The following is a 25,832-nucleotide window of genomic DNA, read 5'->3' on the forward strand; positions in this document are numbered from 1 at the left end:
ACAAGAGTAAATATTAACAGAAGGTATCTGTACCATGTTTATTTTTATGGAGCATTATTGTATTAAGTAGCACAGAACCTTATTATAAGTAAAACCTTACATTTTTCTGGGGGAAAACTGAAAAACTCTTCACCATTAACTGTAAGGACCTGATAGCTCTCAGAGAAAACTCTACACTCTCCTCCATCAACAAGTATTATCTAAGCAACTCACAGTACAAATAAATGACTTTGTCAACTTACGTCTTGTTTTGACATTTCACGAAAACCAAAATATTTCTATGCTTGGGTTCATGTGCCAGCAGTCACCACAGGCTGGCATGACAGGCTTGCATGCTTTGGGATGTCTACCATGCACAGCATAATTTCAGAAATGATGCTAGAACAACAAAAAAACCAGATGACAGAACAGCAAAATTCAAATTTTCCTCTGGCTTTTTTTCCTGTTACAGACAGTATAACTCCTCCCTCTGTTACCCTTCCCAGCAGTGCATTGATTAATTTGCCCTAGCTCACTTTAACTTGTGTTCATTAACTTCATGGAAGCTGGGCTAAATCCGTGATCTAAAGCCAAATGTCAGAAGTCTGTCTGTGAGCACGAACAAACTTTAGGTACGGATGAGGAAACCCTGGTGCGATGCTGCAGTGCAACTCCCCTCCCAAATCCTACTGAACTCCACAGACTCACTGGGCATGTGAGCAGTAATGGTGCACAATTTCACTCTCTCCCAAGGTATGGGACAGATTCGTCAGATAGGAAACTGGGAAGAGGCAAACTCTTAGGTGACAGGCAAAGTCTGATGCCTCTAAGTGTTCAAAATCAGTACAGTCAGGTAACGTGAGAAACTGTAAATTCATAAACTCTACACTGTGTTTCAGTGGCAAAACCACGAGTATCTGTAGTGGTATGTCCGTGAACGGCTGCATGTGTGACTGAGATTATCACAAACATGACAATGAGAGAGGAGAGAAAAAAAAAAAAGAAAAATGCATCTTAGAAGTTACTTATGTTTAATGCTTAAAAGTCTGAATGCACAAACAATAATCTACCATTATAGAAGTACTGGTGGTCAATACAATGCATTAGAACTATGTACAATGACACAGTTTAGTATCAAAATCTTTCTACAATGTAGAGTATTACGAAACTGTTAATGACATCAAACACTAAGCACTTAAGACACCATTTTTTGCTACCACATTTGGAACTTCAATAAACAGTCCATTTTAACTTGCAGCATCAATCCATTTCTAGTAAGAAATTAAGTAATTTTCTACTTATACAATAAGATTTATCTACACGGGTCTCTTGATTTTGATCCATAGCAGCAAAGGCACTGTACATCAGCAGATCCACAGACTTAAAGATTTTTTTTTTAAAGCATTCAAAAAAAAAAAAAAAAAGAAAGAAAGTCACAGATCATAGTTTAACAGCAACAACAACAACATAAAAAGATAACACGTTGTCTCTGGCACAATGGCTCAGTCTGCGTCCGTCTTAGGGACACCCAATCAAGACTTGGATTGAACTGCTGGCGAACAAAGCAAGTCCTTATCCCAATGAGAATCCATTCCGTTTTAGGATGTCGGAATGAGAATTCTTGTAAAACCTACCTCAGAGGTCATTGCTTTTGTAGTTTGTATATTGGTAGGCATCCATTCTTATTTCAGTGCAGTTTCCAAAGAACATATCAAATATTTTTCATAATCTCTTGTAATTGAAAAATTGCCCAAAGACACATATCCCCATTTTCAAGGAAACATTGCAAAAGTTTCCAGAAGTAACAAAGGTGACTCTTTGAGGCAACTTATTGTACTCTCTACAATATAACAAAGAGAGGTGTTTATATTAAAAAACCTAGCTTGACACCAAAATGCTTTATGTTTATCAACAGAAAAGCATTGAGAACAAATCTGTACACAAGATGCTATATTAACATTGTAAATATATAAATTAGCACATTCTTACTTAAAAGGAATTTAATTTAGATGTGAACTGAATTTGCCATTCATCACAGGCATGTAGATCACTGGCTACAGTTTGCAATTTCCTAAGTTTCCAAGACTGTCTAAAATAGTTAAGATACAGCATCTTCCCACCAAATAATTATACTGTAATAACACTTAGAGGTCTCATCCAAGAACAGGACTAAAAAATATAACAAAGTTTATTTTTTAAATAGAAACTACGAGTCTATTTAGTGTATTTTTAACTATCTCCTGAACATCCTTCTCCAAGATCCCCAATTTATTCACCTGCAAAAACACAAGTATATGATGCATCTTTCAAACTAAAGCCGGGCCAGACAGCTTTATTTAGTCAGTACATTGTTAGAAAGCCTTCTTTAAACAAAATAAATACATTACAGCTATAATACATAATTAAAGAGTCAAGGTCACTGTTATGTATGCTTATTTCATCTTCTTCCAAGTAGATATCTGACAATTTGGTATCACAAGTTCTTAATGAACATTCATAAATCAATAGCAAGTTAAGAAGGTAAAAATAAATTCTACAACTGTGATGAGCATTTAAGTTTTCAGTTTAGAAAGGAAAAAAAAAAAAAGGAATATACAGCAAAGTGCTAGGAGAAGGAGTTCAGCATTCAGATTTGTCTCTAATAAATAACTTCATAGACTGTAGCTTTCTTGTCCCCAGAGCCAGTGACAATGTATTTGTCATCCACAGAGATATCACAGCTAAGCACAGATGAGGATTCTTTGGACTACAAGAAAAAAGAAAAGTAAAATTACATCTTTCCAATACTTCAATCCTGAAGAATTTATAGATAGAGAATACATAAAAAGCTCATTAAAGTACCAGTATCATAGTGGCAAAATTTTAAAAAAACTTTTATTCCACAGAAATATCTGTTTTAAAATAAAGCAGTGGTAGAAAGGGATGTGAATATTATGGACCTACAGGTAATCTATCAATCAAACAAACAGAAGTAGTCCTTTCTACATACTTTACAAGGAATGAGCATTTATTAATATTTTATGCATTCTATTTGCATAAAAGTGAATGAATGAAAACCCATCTTCTTCCCATTTCTTTTGTTGTAAACAAGACATTCATACAGAGAAACACTTCAAAGCCCTAGCTATCCACAGGTATGAAACAAAGAGACTCCACAGAAATAGCTGTATCTCCTCTCACTGCCTCCCCAACACAAGAAGACAAAAGCTTTGCACAAAGGAATTTACATTATAACAGAGGACACAAGTAGGAAAAGACACTGTGGTGGAACAGGATACACAACAAGCGTGTAGGAGCTGGATGGCACACAGGATACAGCAGGTTGCACCAGCTCTGTCTCTTCCAGTTTTGCTGTTTGTTCTAAGATGAAGTGCATGCATTGCCACATTCACCTTGCTGTTTCAGTGCATGTTTTCTTTGCATAATATATGTCCACATAATTTTCTGCCTGTTACCACAAGAGCTAATCACTTTTAAGGTGCTCTTGTTAGGATGATTTGGGCTGTCTGTGGGGATTGATTCTAGAAATTAATAGCCTCTAATATGAAAACATAGACCCTACCTTTCTCATGTCAAGTTAAACTGCACTGTCTCCAAAAGTGGAGATATGGCAGCATCAGTACACATGGGAGTAGTCACTTTAACTAGAGCCAGTTAGCAGTTAAATTTAATAAAAATATCCCCAACCTAGAGGTGCCTGCAGGTGAGAGAATGGAAAGACACACCAAAAATCCCACTTTTCTATAGTGGCACTGGAATGCCATTAAAACTGGGCACCGAGGGACTATAGATAGGCTACAGCTTCCAGTTACACGTCAGTGGGCCCCTCTATATCACCTCAGTTTTCAGCTCAGGAGTCTGCTGATCCAATCCATAAACACATCTCATCCAAGAAAAATATACATGTCGAATATGACTTCAACTGGTTTAGCTGCATTTTGGACCTTCAGTGCCTGTTCACCTAACAACATGACTTGGGTATTTTAGTCCACCAATATGGAGAAGATGATGAGAAAGAAGGGTATTAAGAACAATTTTAGATTAAAGGGCTATTTTACTGTAAGAGCTAAATTAATGGAATAGTAGAAAAGACAAAAGCATTTCTTTCCCTAATTACAGACAAACTCTTTAAAGACTACAGCAATTAGCTGCATTTCCACCTGAAAACTCCTTAGGCTACTGACACACCCTAAGATGTGCAGCTCTACTGCACTGTAATGTCTGTGGAAAATAGCTTCAAGGAGATTATTACCTGGAATATACTGGCTCCATAAGGTGTTCTCCAAGCATTAAGAAGATTATCTTTTCCAGTGCTTACAAACCATTTGCCTGCAACAGATTGTTTAAATGTTATTGCTGCATTTTGTTTTCAAGGAATACACCTCCAGAAAGAAGATGATCATAACAAAGTATTCACACATATTCAAAGAACAGTAACATTTTCATCTGGTTGCACTATGATGTTCCATCACTAAATAAGCAGTACATAGAAAAAAGCAGTCAGAGTTTTTTAAATAAACTTAACACTTAAGTTTAATACCTAATTTTAAACTATACTCTCTAGTTTAATAACTATATTGCACTTTCATTTAAAGGTAATCTTTAATGAATTTTTCATGAAGGAAAACACTGATTCAGAATGATTTGCTTACCACAGTGAGCAAACTTGAGTGACAACACACAGCTCTCATGAAGATGCAGCTGATATTTGTCCGGCTTAGTAACATGCAGCACCTCGACATTGCTGTTCTCCATTCCTACTGCCAACCACTCACCAGTTGGACAATAGCCCAGTGAGAAGATCTGTAATTAGCACAGCACATGCTTCAATCAGTAAAGGAATGAGCTTGAGCTATTCAAAACTGACCCTTGCTACACTGCTAGCACTATGCAAACTCACATTTTTGTTCTACTGCAGTTTTAAAAACATGATAATCCAATTACTGCAGTAATCAAGATAAATTAGTTCATGCAAACACAGCTGCAAAACTATGCTATTAAACGTTATTAAAACTGCAATAGTGAAGTACTGAATCAAACTATAAAATTTAATGTCCAAGCTTATCTGACAGCATTTAAAAATATTTTCATAAAACATTTTTGAACTTGAATCTACATCAATGGGAACAGATTGCAGAAAGGAACATTTTAATCTGGCACTTGTTCTATAAAACTCAATTTCTGTTACTCCCATGGGAGTGGTACTAATCCATCAAACACTCATAATCCAGATATACATTTAGCTGCCACAAGAGAAAAAAACCCACAAAACTAAAAAAGAGAGTATGGACTACAAGACTAACTAAAAAATTCTTTGAAATTATCTTTAAGACTGCTTATTTTACTTATAAAGAAGGAAAAAAAAATTAAAGTGCTTGCTTGTTTTAAAAAACCATGAGAAAATTTTGTTAACATGCCAAAGGATCTGAGACTGAACCTGTGATGTGAAGTCATGTTGCTGTAGCTGTCTTCCTTCTCTGAGATCCCAGGATCTCACAGTATTGTCCAGACCTCCTGTCCACAATTTGGTACCATCATTAGAAATGTCAATACAGCTTGCTCCATCTGTGTGGCCCTGAAATTGCCTGAAAATATTAAAATAAGATCAGCATATTCTGAGCAAAAATACAAACACCTTCTTTCAGTCCCTGAGTTGTAATTTAGATTCCAGTAGCAATCCCAGATGAATGTAAACTCTGGGACAATCATGTGAGTTTTGTGATGAATTGATGATGCAATCAGGCCAGACAGCTAATGTGATTTCAAAAAGAACACTTTAAGAGTCAGGTACTCTGGAAATCTCTGCTGCTGGTTGTGTGATACCCACTACTCATCTTAAAATAGTAATTCCCTCTAGCATGATCAGCAAAATTACCTTAGTTTAAGAAAAATGTGCAGGTCACTGAAGTTAAAAAAAAAAGAGCAGTCTAAATGGTAACATCAGGTAATAAAAGCTTGACTTGCATGCAATGCTGATATTATATGTACAACATATACACAGTGCAGTGCACAGAGAAGCTCTGTGTACCCAGCTCTTAACATACTGTCTATCAGTGCTGAGCACCAATCCTTACTCCTGAAGGGCTAAGTCTGCAATGAAGTAATTTACACATATCTTTACCCAAGACATATTCACTGGATCTCAGATTAAAGGAATTAGAATGAGAGCAGCATATTGCATGGAAACAAGAAAAAAATCATCTGTTCAAGGAATCTACAGCAGTACTGAGATCAGCTGATATTTAGGGAATTATAGTCATGGGCTGATCAAAAGCCTGGGACTATGTAACTCTCAAAACCTACAAATAATCATATGGACTTTTGTCAAGGTATTACCATAGCTATGCTGAACAACAAAATACTGAAGCATCTATGCAGGCAGAAAATAGAATACATATGCAAAAGCACATTTATGGCTGTGCCTAAATAATTCTCCACAACTTGATGATCCAGTTTGGTCGACCTACCTTACTAAAGTCTGGTTATGCAGATCCCACACTGCAATGTTGCCATCGCTACAGCAAGAGAAGCAGACCTTAGAATCAGGGCTGATAGCTAGGGCATAGCAAGCTGGAGCAGAGGATGTCAGCTCTGCTTTGATGCGAGGAGTTGGTGCTGCCAGGTCCCAAATGGATAACGTGCTGGCTTCCCCACCAACAATCAGGGTGCGGCCGTCAGGGAGCAACCTGCAGGAACGGATGTAGTTGTCTCTGTTCTGTGGAGACAGAAGCCATCAAGAGATTACTCATGAGGAAAGAAAACAGCATTAACATGAGAGCAGAAATCCATAAAAGTATTGTATTCCCTCCTGGTTTTAATGAGCCATTTATACTTATGACAATGATAAAGTGTATTAATGCCAGAAAATTACATGACATTAGGGAAGTACTTCAACTTGATCTACAGAATTCAGTAGTGAGAGATATTTAATCTTAATTAGCATCAAAATGCAAAGACCTGAACCCAGAAACAATTCAGGATAGCTGAATTTGACAGCTGGTGTAGAAAGTTGTATTTTCATACTCTGTTTATTTCAGCACATTAACCTCTCAGCATGGGGGAGTACCAAATTCCCTGCACACTTTCCCCCTTCCCATTCCAGTGAGACTTGCTGCCACCATCTAGGAGATGTCAGAGGAAAATATTTGGGCAATTTTATTCACTTGTGTAGCAACTTGTGTAGCAATTCATTGTAAGTCTACACGCACTGCACAGTTTTCATTTTACTGTAACAAACAGCAACATCTTAGCAAGAACTGGTAAATAACAAGAGAAAAGCTGCTAGCAATAGTTATCTTGTTAGCACATTTAAATATTTTGTGAATAGCATTCAGGGCTATTTTTAATTGCCACATTAAGACAGGACAATGCATTTGTACATATATACAGATACAAAATATGTGACACAATCCCCAAATATTCTCAGAGAATACAAACTGTAAGACAGCAATTTTTAGCATGATTGGGTATCAACAAGCTGTAAGATTGCCAGCAAATGCCAAAGTTTATAAACAATATTTGTTGTGCTGTCTTTGATCTTTCCTCCTACCACAATTTTAGGATATTAAACATGTTTTGATTCTTTGCAGAGGAAAAAACCCACAGGTATGGTGAGGAACATACTTCAACCTCAGTTCTAATGGAAACAACAAAATTACAAATGCAATACCAAGCTGTGATACCATGACGGATATCAAATACCCACTTGCACTTTACACCTTAGTGGTATCACTGTAATCTTAACACAACGTCCTATCTTCTTTCAGTGCTGTATGCTGCTGTTCACCTACCAGGCAGTCCAGCTGGGAGACAGGGCTCTTGTTGCCAGGGTGGCTGATGTCCCAAACTTTGACACAGCCCTTCCCACCCGTGTACACGTGTCTCGTGGGGTTGCTGATGGTAACTGCACACACAACTTCCCCGTGGTTCAGGGTGTTGATCTGACGGGCATGGCGAGGGATTCCTGGACCGATGAGGGCATCAGGAGGGAAAGGAACTGGCTGCATCTGACCATCTGCACTTACATGAAATGAGTATGCTCTGAGGGAAAAAAAATTAAGGGGATGATTTAAGGAGTTTTACTTCAAGGCTGTTTAGGAAAACAGAATCAAAGATGTGCTTCCCCTGGCAGGCATTCAGGCTGTGCCCTCAGCTCAGTTTTTCACAGGTATTTCACAGAATATTCTGAGCTGGAAGGGACCCTCAAGGATCACTGAGTCTGACCCTGAAGTGAATGGTGGTATGGGGACTGAGCACATGACCTTGGTGTTATTAGCACGATGTTTTACTCAACTGGGCCATTATATAATGTATTTTAATCACATAAGAAAAACCATTTGTTCATCTGAAGACTGGCCCTCCAAGCACAAACATAGGAGTTCAGTTTTTAATGTGGAAAGTCAAGCACCAATCAAATGAACTTTAACAACTCACATTATGATAATTTCTGGCATGAGTGAGACTATATGACACCCCTCTTAACTTTGGATGGGGATATCACAGCATGCAAAGAAGGTCAGGGCCCTCTGGAAGACAGAAATAGCTGGCTGGTTGCTGCCAGAGCATGGTGGGTAGCTGCCTGCCAGGGGATATTTGGCTGCTTGCTTTACTGACTCTTATGTGGCAGCTTCAGCTGGACTGCTGCCAATCTGTCCCAAATGTACTGTGGGCTCCAGGCCCCCTGAGCAAAACTGCTCAGCACTGTACCTAAGGGTGTAGTGAAGCTTCCACCAGCCCTGAGGAGTTAAGTCTTCAAGGCATGGTTGCTGACAGCTGACATGACAGGCCAGTTAAAATGCACTGCAATGGAATTTTTTGTTTTGTGGGTTGTTTTGGGTTTGGGCTTTTTTGTTTTTTAGGGTTTTTTTTGTGTGGACTCGACACAACTGCTACAGCTCCCAATTTCTCTTGCCAAAATCAGACCTCTCACTGAGAAAGAATCTGTTCTGTGATTGACACTTATGCCACCTGTGAATAACCTATTAACAGCTTTATCTCAAAGCATTTTCCAGGGAGAACAGTTAGATTGTGAAATTGCCTTGTTCTGAGATGCTACCTGATACATCACATCTATTACAGGAGCAAGATATGCTTACTGGAAGGCTTTAATTTTCTTAGACCTAAAACATCATGATAATGCTCATGAAAAATCCACTGTCACAATGGTGGGATGAGAATATCTCACACAGAAATTGTTTTATGAGACTACTTTGTAAGTTCACTTCCTCAATTGAAACTTCAAAGTGACTAAAGAAGGCAGTATTCACAATTAAACTACTGGATTTGTCATTTAAGATGCAGAATGCACTAGATCAATAATGTTCAGTGGGACAAAATGCATTAGCTATCTTTCCTATTTATATACTATCTTTCAGCATTTGTATACTGTACAGTACTCAGGAGCTGATACAATACCAAACTGAAAAGGGAGTTATTAGGGGCCAGATCCCAAATGCTGCCCACTTCATTTCAGGACACTCAACACTGCAGAGAACTTACATGAATTTCCCCCTAAGGTAAAAATGGAGTAGATGAGAAAATAATAATCCTGGAAGATGTGACAACTACCATGCTCAAGACAGAGAAAAGTCAATACAATCATGCTGAAAGAACCACAGATTTTAAAAGTTTCAAGCCCTCTGGTAGACAAATGACAGTTATATTTAAATGTTTAAGATAGACATCAACAGAGCAACAACATTTAAAAATATTGTAGATAAACCAGAATTTAAGTGATTTGATTTCAGTTTGCCTCATGTTTTATTCCTCTCAATATTAACACAAGAAAGATGTGAGCAGGGGTGTCTCTGAAACCCTGAAATTGCCATTTCTCTCACCACAGCAAGCGAAGTCTAGTACATCCAGAGACACTTCTTTCCAGGTGACTGACTCCATCAGGGATGAGCTTAAATCCAGTGAGCATTTGAACTTTACATCAATACATTTCTTAGTGCCCACTGTATGTAATGGATTAAGATCTGTGCCCCACAGAATTTTTAATACAAGCAGTTGGTCTGCAAGCTGCTGTACATCAATTTCCATACCTGCCTTATGCAGTCACCTAAGAGAGTGGCTCAAGTAACAGAAAAGTACATGAAGAAAGTGGTTGCCAGTGTGAGATGCCTGAGAGATCTGGACCTGGATCATGATTTGTGTGACGTGTACACAAGAAGTTACAGGCACTAGGCCTGATCACTTGTCACTGTATGTTGTTAATCCTGTGCGTCTGCAGGCTCACTGGCAGGTAAGCATATGCATTTACTCACACAAATCCAGGTGTATGACTAACCCAACCACTCCTGTGCAAAAGCATTCACTCATAAAAGAGCTTGAGAACGACTGGTACCAACAGCCCTTGGCCATCAAACGTTCCAGTATGAACCGGTCACAGTCTCCCAAAAGTGTGACAACGAAGAGGAACTGGATGAACCTTAAAGAAAATCTGGATCAATATGATCCCAGTTTGTACAGATGCTTTAGTTTTTCTCCTCTCTGCCTCAAGAGGAATGTGAGCAGAGAGTTCTTTCTCTCCGTAATTTTTCTTCCAAGGCTCACAACATGAAAAGCCTGGTAAAGCAGGTCACACTATACAGGTCAGTTCCATCAAGGATGAATCTGAATATTATAATAAAATAATTATTTCCAGTATTTTGAATCTAACAAAACATTCCAGTATTCCTTTTCTCTGCACACAGCTGCAAAGCTTGCAAGTAATTGCAAGGCTTTTGTGAACAAAAAAATAATTTTTTTAAACTCAGAAGCAGAGTGCAGTAGAGATGGAAAGCTGAGATCCCATTCCAGCTTCCATTTCCATAAACAACCAACCAGGCAAATTTCAAGTTCATCTCCTTTTTCCATTTATTTCTGTCTCCTTTACTTTGTATCACCCAGTCCATGTCAACTGCTATTAGTCTTCAAAACAAATTCACAAATGCAACTTTAAGATTGCACAATGATTCTCCTGCTCTTGCTGAATAGCTATACTTATTACTATTCACACAATAGTTTGCAGTAGCTAAGGGGAATTCCAACCAGCAAGGGAACACGACTTCCAAGATATGATTGACTTTTAAAGTTGAATGCTTGATACTCACGGTTTTCCTCCTGGGATGCCTGTGAGATTAGGAGGGATGCCTGGGACTCGCATATGATGATGTGGATCAAAACCAACCTGTAGTTTCCCCAAGCAAAACAAAAAGGTGTATTAAAGTAAGAGTTAGGCAAAGGAAGACTATTTAATTCATGTTCTCCATAGCATACTCCCCAAACCACAAAATGAGTGAACTAGAGTTAACCCCACAGATCCTATATTTAATACAAACAGCTCTCAAAATTAAATGCACTAATGGCAAGCACTTACGACTGGAGATCGCCCATAAGCTGCCGCTGCTGCTGCTGCTGCAGCTGCTGCACTCATTTGAGGGGAAATATTGTGTAGACCAGCATAGGCAGCTCCAGGGCTGGTCAGCTCCCCGTTCATACCAGCATGTGGCACGATGCCAAACGGAGTAGGGTAAGGACACGGTACTGCCATCGGTGTCCTTAAACCTGAAGCTAAAAGAAGAGGGGGGAAAGTGAGAAGTCACAGAGGCATTCTAGAGCCATTACATGAAACATGAGTTTGGAAAACTCCAAAAACCCCACAAATAACCCAAACCAACCAGCCAGCCAGCCAAGGGAAGCCACATAACACTGTATGACAGTGCTGAAAAACCAGCTTAGCATCCAGTTTAAGCATCCCTACCATACTAACTTGTTATTACAGGTTTAAAGGGAGTCTGACAAGGGACAAATGGTCACCACTGGAATATATAGACACTAACCTATTGGGTCCACACCTGGAGGTTTGCCAGGCACTGGCCTCAGTCCGGGAGTGGAGTTGCTGCCTGGAGTTGGGGCATCAGTCCTTGGAGTAGGGGTATTTGATTTAGACACAGGAGTGGTAGATTTCTCATTCTAATCACCAAGAAGGAAAAAGGAAGAGAGTTTGTAAACTATTTTATCTTTATAGATAGTGATTAGTGATATTAGTGGCATTTAGCTTCTGGGTTTGGGTTTCAACAGTCCCGGCAATGAAGAGAAGATGCAAAGACACTGAAAAAGACAAAATGGCTTTGGAAATGAACTACAGCCTTCACTGCTTTTCTCATCAGGAGAATCTGTATGATTCAGAATGAGGAAAATGACTGAAAATCATTTCCCTCTGACAATTGGCAGCATATGTGAAGTCAGTCAGTGGTCTCACTATGCTCATGGACCTGCTCCCATTGTAATTTTCTGTGAGGAATGGACAAGAAGAGGAGGAAAAAAAAACCCGAAACTGACCAACTACTCATGCCCAAGTGTGGTGCGAAACACAGGATGAAGACAGTGACAGGTATAAAGTCAGGAACTGTGCAGTACTGCTCTTGCAACAGGCTCATTCATCAGACACACCACTGATTCCCAGGCCTGAACCTGTGATTCCATCACCGTTCCTGAGCACTATATTCAGTTTAAGCCTTCTTTTTATTTATTTTATTTCTTTAAGTAATTGCATATCCTGCCCTGTGAAGAATCAAGAGGGGAATTACTGTGCAGCTCAGGTAGGTGATTAACTGTGGCCACAAACAGGAAAGGAAAGAACACCCCTTGCAGGCAGCTCTTTTCTTTTGCATTTTGATTTGTGATGCAAGTCAAGGAAGGCTCTTGTAAATGACAGATTACTTTTTAGATAGAAAATAAAAATTATTGTTGTTGTATATAGCCTGGTAATTCAAACAAAGCTAACAACCAAATCACATCCAAGCAGGGAACTGAATTTGCTATAAACCACAGCATAGGAAAACAGCTCAAGAAACCCCTGTGTACTTTTATTTATTCTCAGAATAACAGTTCTTCATATGAGGGTGGAGAAAAATATCTCTCAGAACACCACATCTATCATCTACTCACACCACCAGTGAAAATAACCTCTTCCTATCCCAAAAAAGACTGTGTGGACTTTCTTTTAGACTCCCTTGAAAAGATAAATTAAACTAATACTAAATTGATGCTTCAAAGTGCTTTATTGACAGCTGTGGGAATACAAATTGTGTCCAGACAGAAATCTGGTAAGCATGCATTTCAGCCTACAACTGGGGGTCATAGAAGCATTTTGTAGCACTTACAAGGCTAAGTTCTTTGGATTTGGAGGAAGGAGTACTGCTAGAGGATGCAATAGATGCCGGACTAATTGGTGCATCTTTTTTCAGCAGTCGAGTCTTGTCCAAGCCATTTTCCCGTGGAGAGTGTGCTGGGCTTCCACGGGGAGAAGAAGGATCCTAAGTATCAGGAATACGGGTTAGCATAATAACTTCATGCTAGCTACTAGTCCTTGTCTTGAGCAGTCCTCTGATGTCTTAAGTTTATTTTCATATTTTCCAGATTCTGCACTGCATTAGTATATAACTCTGAACCTTATATAAAGTGTTAGCAAGCTCTCCTCACAGTTTAGGTAGACAAAACAATCTCTTTCCAGCCTGAGACCAAGGACACAGTTACAGCCTCAGGACAAAAATGTATAAACAACAGCGAACTGAGGAGAGCAGTCTGGAGGATGGGACTTCATAATTTGAAGCTGTAATTGAACAATTAAACCCAATATGTAAATGGACCAAAACTTACAAAAGTGTGAAAACTCATGACCAGGAGTCCATCTTGGGCCTGTCTTGGAACCATGGCTGGGCTCTTGTACTGCCCAAGATGTATCCTTTAAAAGCTTTTTAATAAACACCTAATTTATTCCCTTAACTCTGTCTAGCCTCTATTCTAGGTAGCCTCCCAAGGCATCACCTCAATTTGGAATGAAGATCTGTCATAAAAAGTTACATATTCCTTCCATTCTTAATTGATTTAGCTGATACAATTGTAAAATTGAGAGGGATAATGAAGGACAATTTGTTGGTTTTTTTTTAAAAAACTCCTAAAATTTGATAGCATTAAACCACTAAAGATAATGCCAAAAATCTATGGATATTGAAATAGGCAAGTAAATCTGATATTTCAAGTGATAAGATTTGATGCATTTGGCAGACCTGATAAGGTTCACATATGAAGTCATGGCCAAAGTGAAAGAAAAGACAGACACTCTTACAAGTTTTGTAGAAGTACTTACAACTTTGTAGAAGTATATAACTTCAGATCTGATTTGTATCCTAAAGAAAGAGGATATGACTGGATTCTGTCAGGCATTTCAAGTTCAAATGCCATAATCCTATTCATAAAACCAATATGCACAGAAACCACTGAAGATACCCTCATCACCATATATGTAAAGTAAAAAAAACATCATTATGTATACCTCATTTGAAACATCAACTACCAAGTTGTCATCACTCTTTTCACCATCGCTGTCCTGCAATGACAAATCACAATATGTTAAAAAAAAAATTATTTTGTATCGTATCCCAATGTTTTTTAACAATTACAAAAACAAAGGAAGGTTGCTCATAAATCTGCAGTGTACCATTCAATTTTACCAAACTTTGTGTGGTAAAACGATTAAAGTCTTTCAGTCATCTACAGGGCTTCTGCTTAGCAAGCTGCCGCAACTAGAGCAGTTTGGCCAGTTTTCACATTGGTGAAGAAGGATATGGGATGAAAATCTTCATCCAAATTGGCGCTGTACTATAAAGCTGAGTCAAGATAGACTTCATTAACAAGTCCCAGCCTAACTAAAGCTCAGCACTATTGTCACGCAACTTCCAGGTGCTTTGCATTTATATTGTTAAAAACAGTATCAATTATACGCACTGAAGTGTTTAATCCAGCACAGACACTAGAGGTTGGCAGCAAAAACCACTTAAAATTTGACCCTCATTTTAAAATTAGTTATGCAGCAGAAATCAGGTGAAATTACAGAGGAACACTGAAGTTCAACACTGCACAATGTAGACAATTACTCACATAACGAGCTGCTATTTCCTTCTCTTCTGTTTTCTGTTTTTTACTATCTGAAGAATAATCTGTTGAATTTCTGTGCTTTTCTGCTGTTCTGAAACTGGCTGAGGGAGATACAGAAGAGCTCTGTAGTCCGAAAAGAGAAGAAAGCATAATCAGGCCCTCATTCACAACAGTGGTTCATTTGACACCACCTCTCAATACAGCTTACACTGATAGTATGATCTGGAGCTGTTCTCACAGACAGCACATTGGGTTTTAACCAGTGACAGCTACCCAGCATATGTCTTGTATTAAAAACTGCACTATGTATTGGTGATCAACTGAGAAATCATGGTGGTTATCTGCACCACCAATGGGATGGATTTTATGAATACTGTGCACTGGTCTTGTTTTGGTTTGTTTCCTCTACAAATATGCAGGGTTAAGTCAACAGTCCCAGAAGAGGCGTGTGTGTTTGCACATGTGTGTGTGTTTGCCTGTGTAAATCTAAAAGAACAAAGAGGCTCAAGGCAAGTCACACTTCAGCAAACATTTGAATGAAGATTTCTACCAAAGAAAGAAGCAAGCTTTTGAACAGTTTTGGAGGAGGCAAGAACAGGGGAAAACACCTTAACTAATTTTATTTTGCTGCCTTTTACAATTACAGGTTATGCCTGCAGCAGACAGAAACAAACACAGACTGACTCAGTGATTCTCCTGCTATTGTACAGTGCTCACCTAGTAATGATTGCTAAAGAGCACACATATGGACAGGAGAGAAAGGAAGATAATCTGTACTTTATGCACTATCATCCACAACTCCACTCTATTCCGTTAAACAAGGCAGGCAACATTTATCAAAATCTGCAGTATTTCCAGGGCTCTGTGGAGCCTGTATCTTCGTATACAAAAAAGGAAGCAATGAAAGATGCAACATTCCCTCTGGGACTGATTTTAGTAGCAGCAGCAGTTTTGGCCCTAGTTCAAGAAAGCATTTAAGCATGCACTAAACTTTATCTCACTCTGAAGTCAGTGGTTGAACGCACATAAGTAAGGATGTGTTCAGGCTTTTTGCAGAATGGGAAATGACAGCAATGGAGATGAAAATAATTGTCAGTTGAAATCCTGCTGACTGTTTCCATGTCTGTCCTTTTTTACTGGGGTGGTGAGAAACAACCAAAGAAGTCCTGACTGATGGATTTTAGATCCTCCCATTCATCCAGAAACACTTGTTTGTTTTTTTTTCCCTCCATGCATGATGGACAGCTGTTTTTCTACATAAAACTGCACTACATAGCAATTTCATTTTGGGGTTTTCAGTGCAGTTATTAACATGAATACAAACTAAGAAATTAGAATTTACATTGAGTAACTTCTGTTCCGTCACTATTACAAAACTTCTTTTCCTTATTATTTCACAAGCTTCTGGTAAGGATTAGGAAAACTTAACCACAAGAAATTAAGCTGTGGTCATTGCCCAAGTCACACAAGAGAATGTTACTACCTACTGGGATACAGGTCCTCCTCTCCATTTTACTGAAATTTCCAGCTCTTGAGAACACCATCTTAAGTTAATGAATGGTAGAATTTGCAAAAATCTTCCATATTTTTGACTGGTAATTGTAAATTACCCTCTAAGACCATTGAGATGAAATAAAAAAATTAGAACAAAGCTAGTGTTGAAAGCACAGCCTGTGTCTTTCCCATACTGTGCAAATACATCTTAAAATCCTAATTTAGTTTTAAAGCAGATCATTAATCAATGATTACAGCAAATAACACAAACTAACAAAGTTATTTTTTGCTCTGAAGTGACAACACATGTTAAGACATTTGGAAACAGCAGTGCCAGGGTACAGAAGCCCTTATAATAAAGGCCAAGTAGAAACACAACATTAAATGAACTGATGACTTGAAAAATGTATTTGTTCCTGCAATGATATAGCATAGCCTTTTGCAAAAGATTTTTATACTAAGCTCCTATTACATTTATATTTATTTAGAATTTGGAAGGCAGTAGCTTGTAATGTGAATTCAATTCATTATTTCTCAACTTCACCCTACAGAAAGCAATTTGCTTTAAAATGAAGGAAAATAATCACCAATAGACTACAAATTAAAGTGGTGTCTAAAGAATTAAACTACTGCACTTATTTAAATAGAAATATTTATTTTCATAAATCTGAAACCATACAGTTCCATTTTTCACAATCTGGTTAGCTATGTGCTATAGATACCATTTTAATCTTTGATATCACTACTTAATAAAGTAATAAATTGAAGGTCCCTACTAGAAAGATGAAATAGCAAATTATCAGTAGCATATTAAAGGATGAGCACCGCATTGGGCACTGGGGCAATGCACACTGCTTAATGGTTTTACTGCTAGATGGATCTGACCTTATACCAATATGGAAGGATCCTCCTGCAGTATTCTCACCTGACATTAGCAGAAAAAACAGAGACAGCAGGCAGAACCTCTTTCACCAATCTGAAATTACACCAGTGTACTAGGACTGACATTATTTTGCCTCACGAGTCAATTACTACAGACCAAATCTAAACACTCCCACTTTTAACTTTCATGTCCCTTTTCTTGCACCAATACCCTTGCAGAACTGCCTTCTTTTCCCTTCAGCATGAAATGCACCTGCCACACTAAGATCAGCAATTTCATGGAATGGATCTCTGGTACTTTTGCTGACAGATCTAAATTTATCTCTTATGCTAAGTAATGTAAGTATGTCACATACAGAGACAATGAGCTATGGTCTAGATCTTTCTATGGACGTAATGCCTACTGTGTTCACTGTGTGAGAGACAACAGTATTACTCATATTGAGCTCCCTCTATTGTTTGTAACAGCTTTTCAGTCTATAAGCACTGATAAGGACCTACCTTCATTGAGAAATACTGAAAGTAACAATGTCCTCATGGTTTCCACTGACATCAGATTCCTGCAAATAATCCTGTACCCACCCACACCTTGGCTCCTAAGTGTGCCAGCCCATAAACTCCAAGAGAGGTCCTTACAACTGCAGATGGTGAAAGAAAACCCCATCAAAACACACTGTTCAGCTGATAGACTCTGCCCTATTCCATGATTAAACATCAGTGCTCTCCTAACAGCTGCCTTTAAGAAGCTGGAATAGGATAGTTACTTAGAGAAAGTGATTCAGCACTGGGACTTGGCAGGCTGTAACTTAATGGGCCAGAGTCCTTGTTTTAGTAACTATTAAAATTTATAGAGAAATGAAGTCTTTTTACACTGCTATTTTCTTCAATAAAATGCTTTAATCTACTAGAAGAGTAGCATTTTCCTAATAAGCAATGCTGAGTTTGCTCACATGTAATAATTATATCACACATAAGAAAAAATACTTTTTGGTGAAAGTAGGTTGCACTTAGTTTGTGTTTGAGCAAAACATACCACTTTTTCATTTTCTGATTCAGTAGAACATTTTTATTCATGGTAAATACATCACAAAATGCTGACAAAAAAACAATGAACATACACATTTGTAGAAAGGCTGAGCACATTACCATGTTCATATAATTTACTTAAGAAGTAGAATAGTGTCTTTCTAGTGCTGGACCCACAGTATTTTTCACACTATAGAGCATAGCATGCTATGATTCAGCCTCTGTTTTGGGCAGTGCTGGGCACAGTACTAACTGAAGGACCATGCTGTTTTCTCCCCAACACCACCAAGATGCTGCTCCTGGTGGAGTATCAGTGCCATACAGGTGCAAATGAAACCAGTATCCAGAGAGCCATAGCCACATAAGCCTCTTATGCAGCCATAAAATTCTTACCAGCATATTCAGTGTCTGATTGGGATAATTGCTGGGGGGGGAGGGGGGGGGAATCACGGTTTTATCCACACCTTTTACTGGAATTTAGCTGAATCAACATACGTAGCTCACACTGTAATGTGGCAGCAATCAGTGTGGAAACCATAAATCAAATTGTACAGCCACCCAGCTGCAAACCTCAACTCCCCATATGCCGACTTCTCCAGATAAGACCTGGCCTCAGCCCACTAAGTGATAATTAAATGAAATCAGTGTTAAAAGTAATGACTAGAGATGACAGGATGAAAAGCCTTCCTCCATGTTAAAGCTGGTAACTCTTTAAAGCATTCATGAGTATGACCATTCCCCAGTGTACCCTTACTACTATGCCAAAATGATGTATTTGGAGTGGAATAATTAAAACAATAATTCCCAACAAAGTGGGAATTACAAGATAATTGACCATACTGAAGTATTAAGCAAACTGCAGTAAAAGCTAAGGATGCTCAACACTAAGGTCAATTACAGTATAATTATCTGAATGACATTATTGCAGTTATAAAGACTGTTGAAAGTATAAAAGAAACTATAAAAATGGATACAATATGCATCACAGTGAAATGACCAGGCAGTAATGCTGCTTAGTGTTGGCTGATGCCAATGTTGTAGATGGAAGTACCAGCACTGGAACTCATACTCAGGCTGCCCTGAGTTTGGACTTGAAGCACTAATACTGCCTAATACTGTAAGCTTATATCACAGGTGGAAAAAAAAAAAAAAAAGGAAAGTAAGAAATTAGGGTTAAGACTTCTGGCACACTAAGGGTGAGATGAAGACTGCTCTGGCATGAGGTGGGAGATGTCCCACCAGATAGGTGATGCCAGGGTCGAAGAAAAAAAAGGCAGTATAAATACAGCCCAGAGACCATGTGCTCAGGGGGAAAACTGCAGCCAAAGGTTCCCACAAAGCAAGCCTAAGGGCTCTAACATAACATCAATCTATTTATTTAAAAAATGAAGTCATTCAGATACATCTATATGCACAGAAGCACTACTTTGATTAAACACAGGAAGATGGTGTGAACTGCTGTGGGTTGATCTACAAATACCATAATGGAGCATTTGCATGCAACTCTGTCCCTGGAGTCACTCACAACTTACACAGCCTTTTGTTGCCAGCATTGTTATTATTATTATTACTATTATTAAATTACTGGTATTGTTATTACTACATCCCAGTATCTGCATGGATGGATATTTTGTCCTCTTTCCTTTATTTTTTCAACATGCACTCTTTGCAGCCCTTATGCAAGCAGATTTTACCACGTCCTTACCTTAAGGTTTGCTTAGTGGGCATGATCAGGCTGACGCAGTCAGGCAGTACAACCAGGACCACAGCACTACCAAAATGGTTCATCAGAGGATGCTGGTAGGCAAGTGTTGATTCCACGTGTCACTCACTGGTCATGGTGGACTTCTTCAATATTTTTATATCTCCCTTTTCCAAACTTGTCCTTCTGCTTGCCCAAACTAAAACCTAACTTCCACTCAGCCATACCATAAGCAATTTTTTTTTTTTTTGGTCTTACTCACTGCCTTTTCTCTATGGCTGCATTTTCAGATACCAAAAAGGCCTCAGAAACTGTCAGTGAAAAATGCAACTATCTAGCTAGGAAAGATAAAGAACAAAGCTGGTTTTAATATCACATAACCTTGTCTGAGCCAACTGCATCAAGTTTTGTAATCAAGCGTGTGGTAATTATTTTTAATACAAACTATGATTAAAACGCAAACTTTGAAGTTTTATATAGCATTTTTAACCACTAATTAACTTCAATAATTGCAAAATTAATGAAGTTAATTAGAGGATAAGAGTGCCATAAAAAAACATCAAAGTCTGGATGTGCAGTGCTGCCTGCAAGAGCAATGAGAAGACCATAAAAAAGTCGAGAATAAAGAGACTATGCAGGGTCAGCAGTCTTCAAAATCTAAGTGTTCTCATAAGTGTTACATCAAGAGAAATATAGATACATGTGTTTATTATGTATATGTGTGTGTAACTTAATAAAAAATGACCATGTAACTATTTACACTAGTGATCTGCTTGCCATTGGTGGTGCCAATGGAGTACTTAATCTGAGCTAATTAAAAGCATCGAAGTCTAGATGCTATGAAATGGGTGATAAAACTAAGCAATAAACTACTATGGTTGCATACATAAATTCCAGTTGTATTTCAATATATTCTTATCAATTTGCTGGAAAAGCTCAGAGGGCCACACAGCAATAGTTGAAGATACCTAACAATTGTGATGTATAATCCTATCAGCGTGTGATGATGCTTCTCTGGCTCCTCTACAGGTTCATATTGGTGACAAGAAAGTAGATATTTAAAGCAATGGTCAGGTCTGCTGGCTAGTCTTTTGCAGATGGATTTTTGCAATAAATCCTTTAAAATACAGTTTCTCCACTAATCACTGTCTGAAGGACATAACATGCACAAGGCCTAATCACTACTTGACACAGTGAGGGTCAAAGGATGGGGATAACTAATGAGGCTTTAAAACAAGCAAGGAAGCAGTAGAAGAACACAGATGAAAGTGGAAAAAGAAAGTGAAAAAAGGTTTAGGTTAAAGTATATCCTAGCAAAGACACATGAAGATAAAAATCAAATGTGCCAAGAGTAACAAGCACCCTTTGGTAAAGCAGAACAGTTTGAACACAGGACTTGGTTTCAGAAGGGAACAAAAGAAAAAGAAACAGATGGCAGGAAAAAGAGTTAAACATTTCTGATAGGTTTACAGAAGCCTCAAAGTTCAAAATATTACATTTACTAGGAAGTCTGTTCTCACCCACATTTTGCCACTCGTTAACATTGAATTTAATTGACAGTAAGACAACTTGGGCACTGTCAAACATCCTTTCCTACTCAATCTACAGAGCAATTCACTTGATCCATTCACCACCCTGTGATTCTATCTCCTCCCTTGACCAGACCCTAAAATAAGAATACATGCTTCATAACATAGCAGAGTAGGTAATTTGGATGGGGTGAAAAGATTTGTAAGAAGGTGTTATGGTACGAATTGAAACTGCTACAGACAATAGCATAGGTGAGCCCCAGGGCATATGCAGTCTGCAAGGGAATATCAACCCTAATGATTCCAGAAAGAAGTGTTCCACCACCACAAGCCTGGGGATGCTACCAGAAAAAAATGTCCTGCTGGCATTTTAGAAAGTAAGTGTGAAAATCTAAGACACTGTTGCATGTTGGTCATCAAAGACCGCAAGCCTCTAAATGCTACTGTAATCAAAAGCAGGGTTAAAGGAAAGGGTCAAAGGTCATCAACTTACAGAAATTCAGGGCAAATATCTTTGGAAACCTGAGGAATTGAGCAGTGCCAAGAAAATGTGAAACTATAGTCCTCCTCTCCTCAAATATTTATTTGGGGTTCCAATTACTGATCTTTCATGCTATTTCCTTTAGCAGAGACCTGAAACAATTTGAACAGTTCTAACAAAACAGAAACACAAACAGAGAATAGAGACTATGGGCAGTTGACTAGGGAGAAAGAGCAAGGGAAAGCATGCAATCACTGAGTAAGAGAAAATGCTCAACTAGCTGAAGCATTCAATACAGCAATTTAATTGTGGGCTCACCATCATGAAAGAGAGAGAGAATAGCCACCTTTCTGTATTTTGAGTATTTTGAGTCAATGACATGCAAGGAAAAGCAGCAGCACTCCATTAGTCTTCCTCAAAAGCCAATAATGGACATGCATAAAAATTCCCAACACCAAATTATCTCCAGAATATCAACACTAATTATGTTTTCACAGCAACTGCATTCAAACAGAATACACAAGGATACTTGATTAGTTTTCAGAATTCTAAAAAACACTACATAGGGAATGTTTTATGATAACCATTAAAGGCTTGTGTTAGTATGCTTTACACTCTTTTCCTGCAAGAATCAAGAAATCCCTCTGAAGAACAACTGGGTTTCACTCAGAGTCCTCTTTTCAGACCAAGCACCATAGAAGAACTGTTATCCTTCCACTTGCAAAGTGATTAAAATGGATTGTAAGGCACAGAGCCAAGTTGAATGCAAGCACTTTCCTGCAGCATCTCAAGGCACAACGGTTATAAAAATCCCTTCAGTACTGGCAACAAAAGTTAGGAGGTAAAAAATACACACATCTACACCCCCTAAATTTTCCATGTTCAAGCAGCAAAATGATCAAGCTTTAAGTGTTGCCCTCTCCAGAGATATTTTAGTAGATTCAGTTTTCATATGACAGGTCCTAACAACTTTCTCCTGGGACTTGCATTCCCTATCTATTCTCCATTTTGACCAGAAGGATCTAACCTACTGCTAATGAGCGTTTTTTTGTTGTTTTTTTTTTTTTTCTCGTTGCTTTAAAGCCACAGAGATCACATCTGAGGACAGTCCTACAAGACACTCCATTTAGCTTCCCTCCATCAGGTACTGTACCCCAGTATTCTACATTTTCAGTTTTGATTATATCTAACAAAGTCTATATTCATGGCAAAGACATCACTTCTGAGTTTTCACATTTCTGCTCCCTCCCAATCTATCCATATGTACCAGCCCTCCAGGGAAAAAACACTTTCATTTTCTTCCCTTCTGTTTCTTTGTCTCTAAAGGATTTTATAGTTGTTTTGCTGCAGAGGTGGCCTAGGAGATGATAAGACAAAGCAAACATTGTTTTAACTGTATAATTCACAAATAGAACTGATGATCTCTTTTTACATGTTCTGACTAGTTATCTCCTTTATCCCTATTCTTAATCCTATTTGTTCTTGACTTGATCAGTAGAAAAGTGATGGGAAAAAAAGCAGCCTTCAAAATGCTACCATGATCACAAAAAGCCCCCTAAATTTCAATAGAAACACTCACTCCATATCCGGACTGCTTCTGTTAGCAGAAACATATTCATATGTTTTTCTCCAGTATTAAGCAACAGATTAGCAATTTGGTCCTCTCTTCTCCATTAGATTTTGTGTGGCTTCTGAAGACCTGATTTATTTTCTGGTTTTTTAGTACCTGACATGATTTAGGAAGCCACAGACACTAATAAGTGTCCACTGAAAACAGAATTTCTTATCCAACCAAACTCTTAACTGGGTGGGTGAATAAATCATAACTGGCTGCTATTAAATGTTTGTAGATTCCATGTCATGTTGATTCTGAAACAAAACTTTCTCTTAACAATCTATTAAAAATATCCTCCATAAAAAAAAAAAAAGCAACTTTGAGTGCTACTATTCTCCTCTCTGCCCAAATAATATTCTAGGCCATTATATCTGCCTCACTTCATCTACCCTCACTTACTCGTGTTCCCAAGACCCTTGTTCAGGAAATTATCCCATTTCCTATTCAGGAAAGCACTTGAGCAGATGCCAGATTTGAGACACACACTTTGATCTTACGGAAGTCACAAAGCAGAAAAAGAAATCAGTGGAATGTACATATGTGCTGAACTTTAGATGCCTACTGTGAACTACTCTGAATCTGGACCTCAGCCTGCTGCAAAAATAATAGTCCTCAGTTTCATTCTTCAAACCAGAACTCTGCTAAGCAGAATGGATGGGGGACTGGTGGGAACACAGATTCCACAGTAAACCTTAAAGCAGTTATATCAGTATATAATAGCATATCATAAGTATAACACCTACTTTTCATGACTGAAAAAATAAAATATGGTCCCTTCTGCGAGAATTTTAGATGCATTACAACTCCTGAACATTGTAGAGCTTTGCCAAGAGAAGCAGCAGTAGCTTTTATTTCTCTGGGCCTTCCATTATTTATATTAGATAGGTCACACTGTTAATGTTTTAAATGTTAAAAGCACAATCAAATACTGACTTCAGGCTAGCTGGAAATGTTTTGATGTTAGCAATGAGTAGCCAATACATTTTTAATTCAGGTTAGAGAAGAGGAAAAGCAAAAATCTCCCTCTTGTACTCCCCCTGCACTCTGCCAAGTAGTTAAATGTGATTAACTTGGCATGCACGCACATGACCTTCTATTCTGTTCAAATTAGTTATTTTAGGTAATTTCTGAAGACTCTTGTCTCTCATTTAAGTGTTTCATAATAGAATTCATCTTTCCACTCTCTTTTAAGGGAAGACTACAGTAATATCCCTAAAACAGCATTCTGGCAAATGCTCCTGAATTATGTAATTCACTAGGTTCAACTCTACTGTTAAAATAATTTTCAAGATGGATATAATACATTATTATTACAGCTGCACAATCCTGGATTGAATTTTCCTTTGCTGAATTGCTAACACTCTAATACTGAAATTGATCTGTTTTAAAAACCTCATGTGAAAGGTTTTTAAAATACCATACATGCTCAGGCTCTTTATTTTAAAATAGTTTGGAAATGAGCTGGTGGAAACAGGGGACTAAAAAAAAGTCTTATGTTCTCTAATCTAGCATTAAGTACATGTTATGTTAAAGAACACCAAGCATGTTTCTAAGCAATACCTATGGTGTGGATTTAGATCTGCAAAGACTTGATATTTCATCAAGGTTCCAGGAAACCATTTTAAAAATTCATTTATAAAACAAAATGAAAGATGTTTATTTCCATGTGGGATGCCTCTAGAGAAGCTGGCAAGTAACAAGTTTATTAAAATGACAAGTTCAAGGTACTTTTCTTGTTGACTGTAAATAATCTCCCTGTGAGCCAATTAAGAGTGTGGAGATCAAAGGCCTAAGAAGCACTATAAAACCTGGAATTACAGGGTTAAGGGAGAGCCCCCACAGGCTCCTTCAATACATATAATTTCCTCTAGGCACCCACTGACTGGGTGAAACAGTGCAGACAAGCATTTTTTTACTTGCTTTGGAGTAGAGCAAAAACCAACACCCACACTTTAAAGGACACCTAGATAGGCAGCTTGATCTTATGCACAGTCAAGAATGAATTTAGTTGTAAACACTGATCCAGGTGAGAAGGTTAAAAGGGAGCTGAGATGAATGCACAGAGTGACTTATAAAATGGGCTTCTCTGTTGGGAAGTTATTAAATCTCAAATTACAACAGTTTGTCAGTGCCTTTCTTCTCCATAACAGCTTGCCAAGATCATTCCTTTTCAAGGCACTAGTCAGAATACATAGCAAGGTG

At 38.2% G+C, this 25,832-nt stretch overlaps 1 protein-coding gene across 2 annotated transcripts in view; it reads right to left on the minus strand.

Moving 5' to 3' along the window:
- Positions 1-993: 993 nt before the first annotated feature.
- LOC110470685 (TLE family member 4, transcriptional corepressor) overlaps positions 994-25,832 on the minus strand; it is a 94,321-nt gene continuing 69,482 nt past the window's right edge. For both annotated transcript variants that reach the window (XM_021530538.4, XM_021530539.4), the window contains exons 9-20: positions 14,905-15,024; positions 14,300-14,353; positions 13,128-13,280; positions 11,802-11,934; positions 11,339-11,532; positions 11,073-11,149; positions 7,770-8,019; positions 6,447-6,694; positions 5,417-5,564; positions 4,632-4,782; positions 4,232-4,308; positions 994-2,725 (exon numbers count right to left, since the gene is read on the minus strand). In XM_021530538.4, coding sequence (XP_021386213.1) covers positions 2,618-2,725; positions 4,232-4,308; positions 4,632-4,782; positions 5,417-5,564; positions 6,447-6,694; positions 7,770-8,019; positions 11,073-11,149; positions 11,339-11,532; positions 11,802-11,934; positions 13,128-13,280; positions 14,300-14,353; positions 14,905-15,024 — 1,713 coding nt within the window. In that variant the 3' untranslated portion in view covers positions 994-2,617. The remainder of the gene's footprint in view (positions 2,726-4,231; positions 4,309-4,631; positions 4,783-5,416; positions 5,565-6,446; positions 6,695-7,769; positions 8,020-11,072; positions 11,150-11,338; positions 11,533-11,801; positions 11,935-13,127; positions 13,281-14,299; positions 14,354-14,904; positions 15,025-25,832) is intronic.

The sequence above is a fragment of the Lonchura striata genome, chromosome Z (assembly GCF_050655825.1).
Source record: "Lonchura striata isolate lonStrDom1 chromosome Z, ASM5065582v1, whole genome shotgun sequence".
Lineage (NCBI taxonomy): Eukaryota > Metazoa > Chordata > Aves > Passeriformes > Estrildidae > Lonchura > Lonchura striata.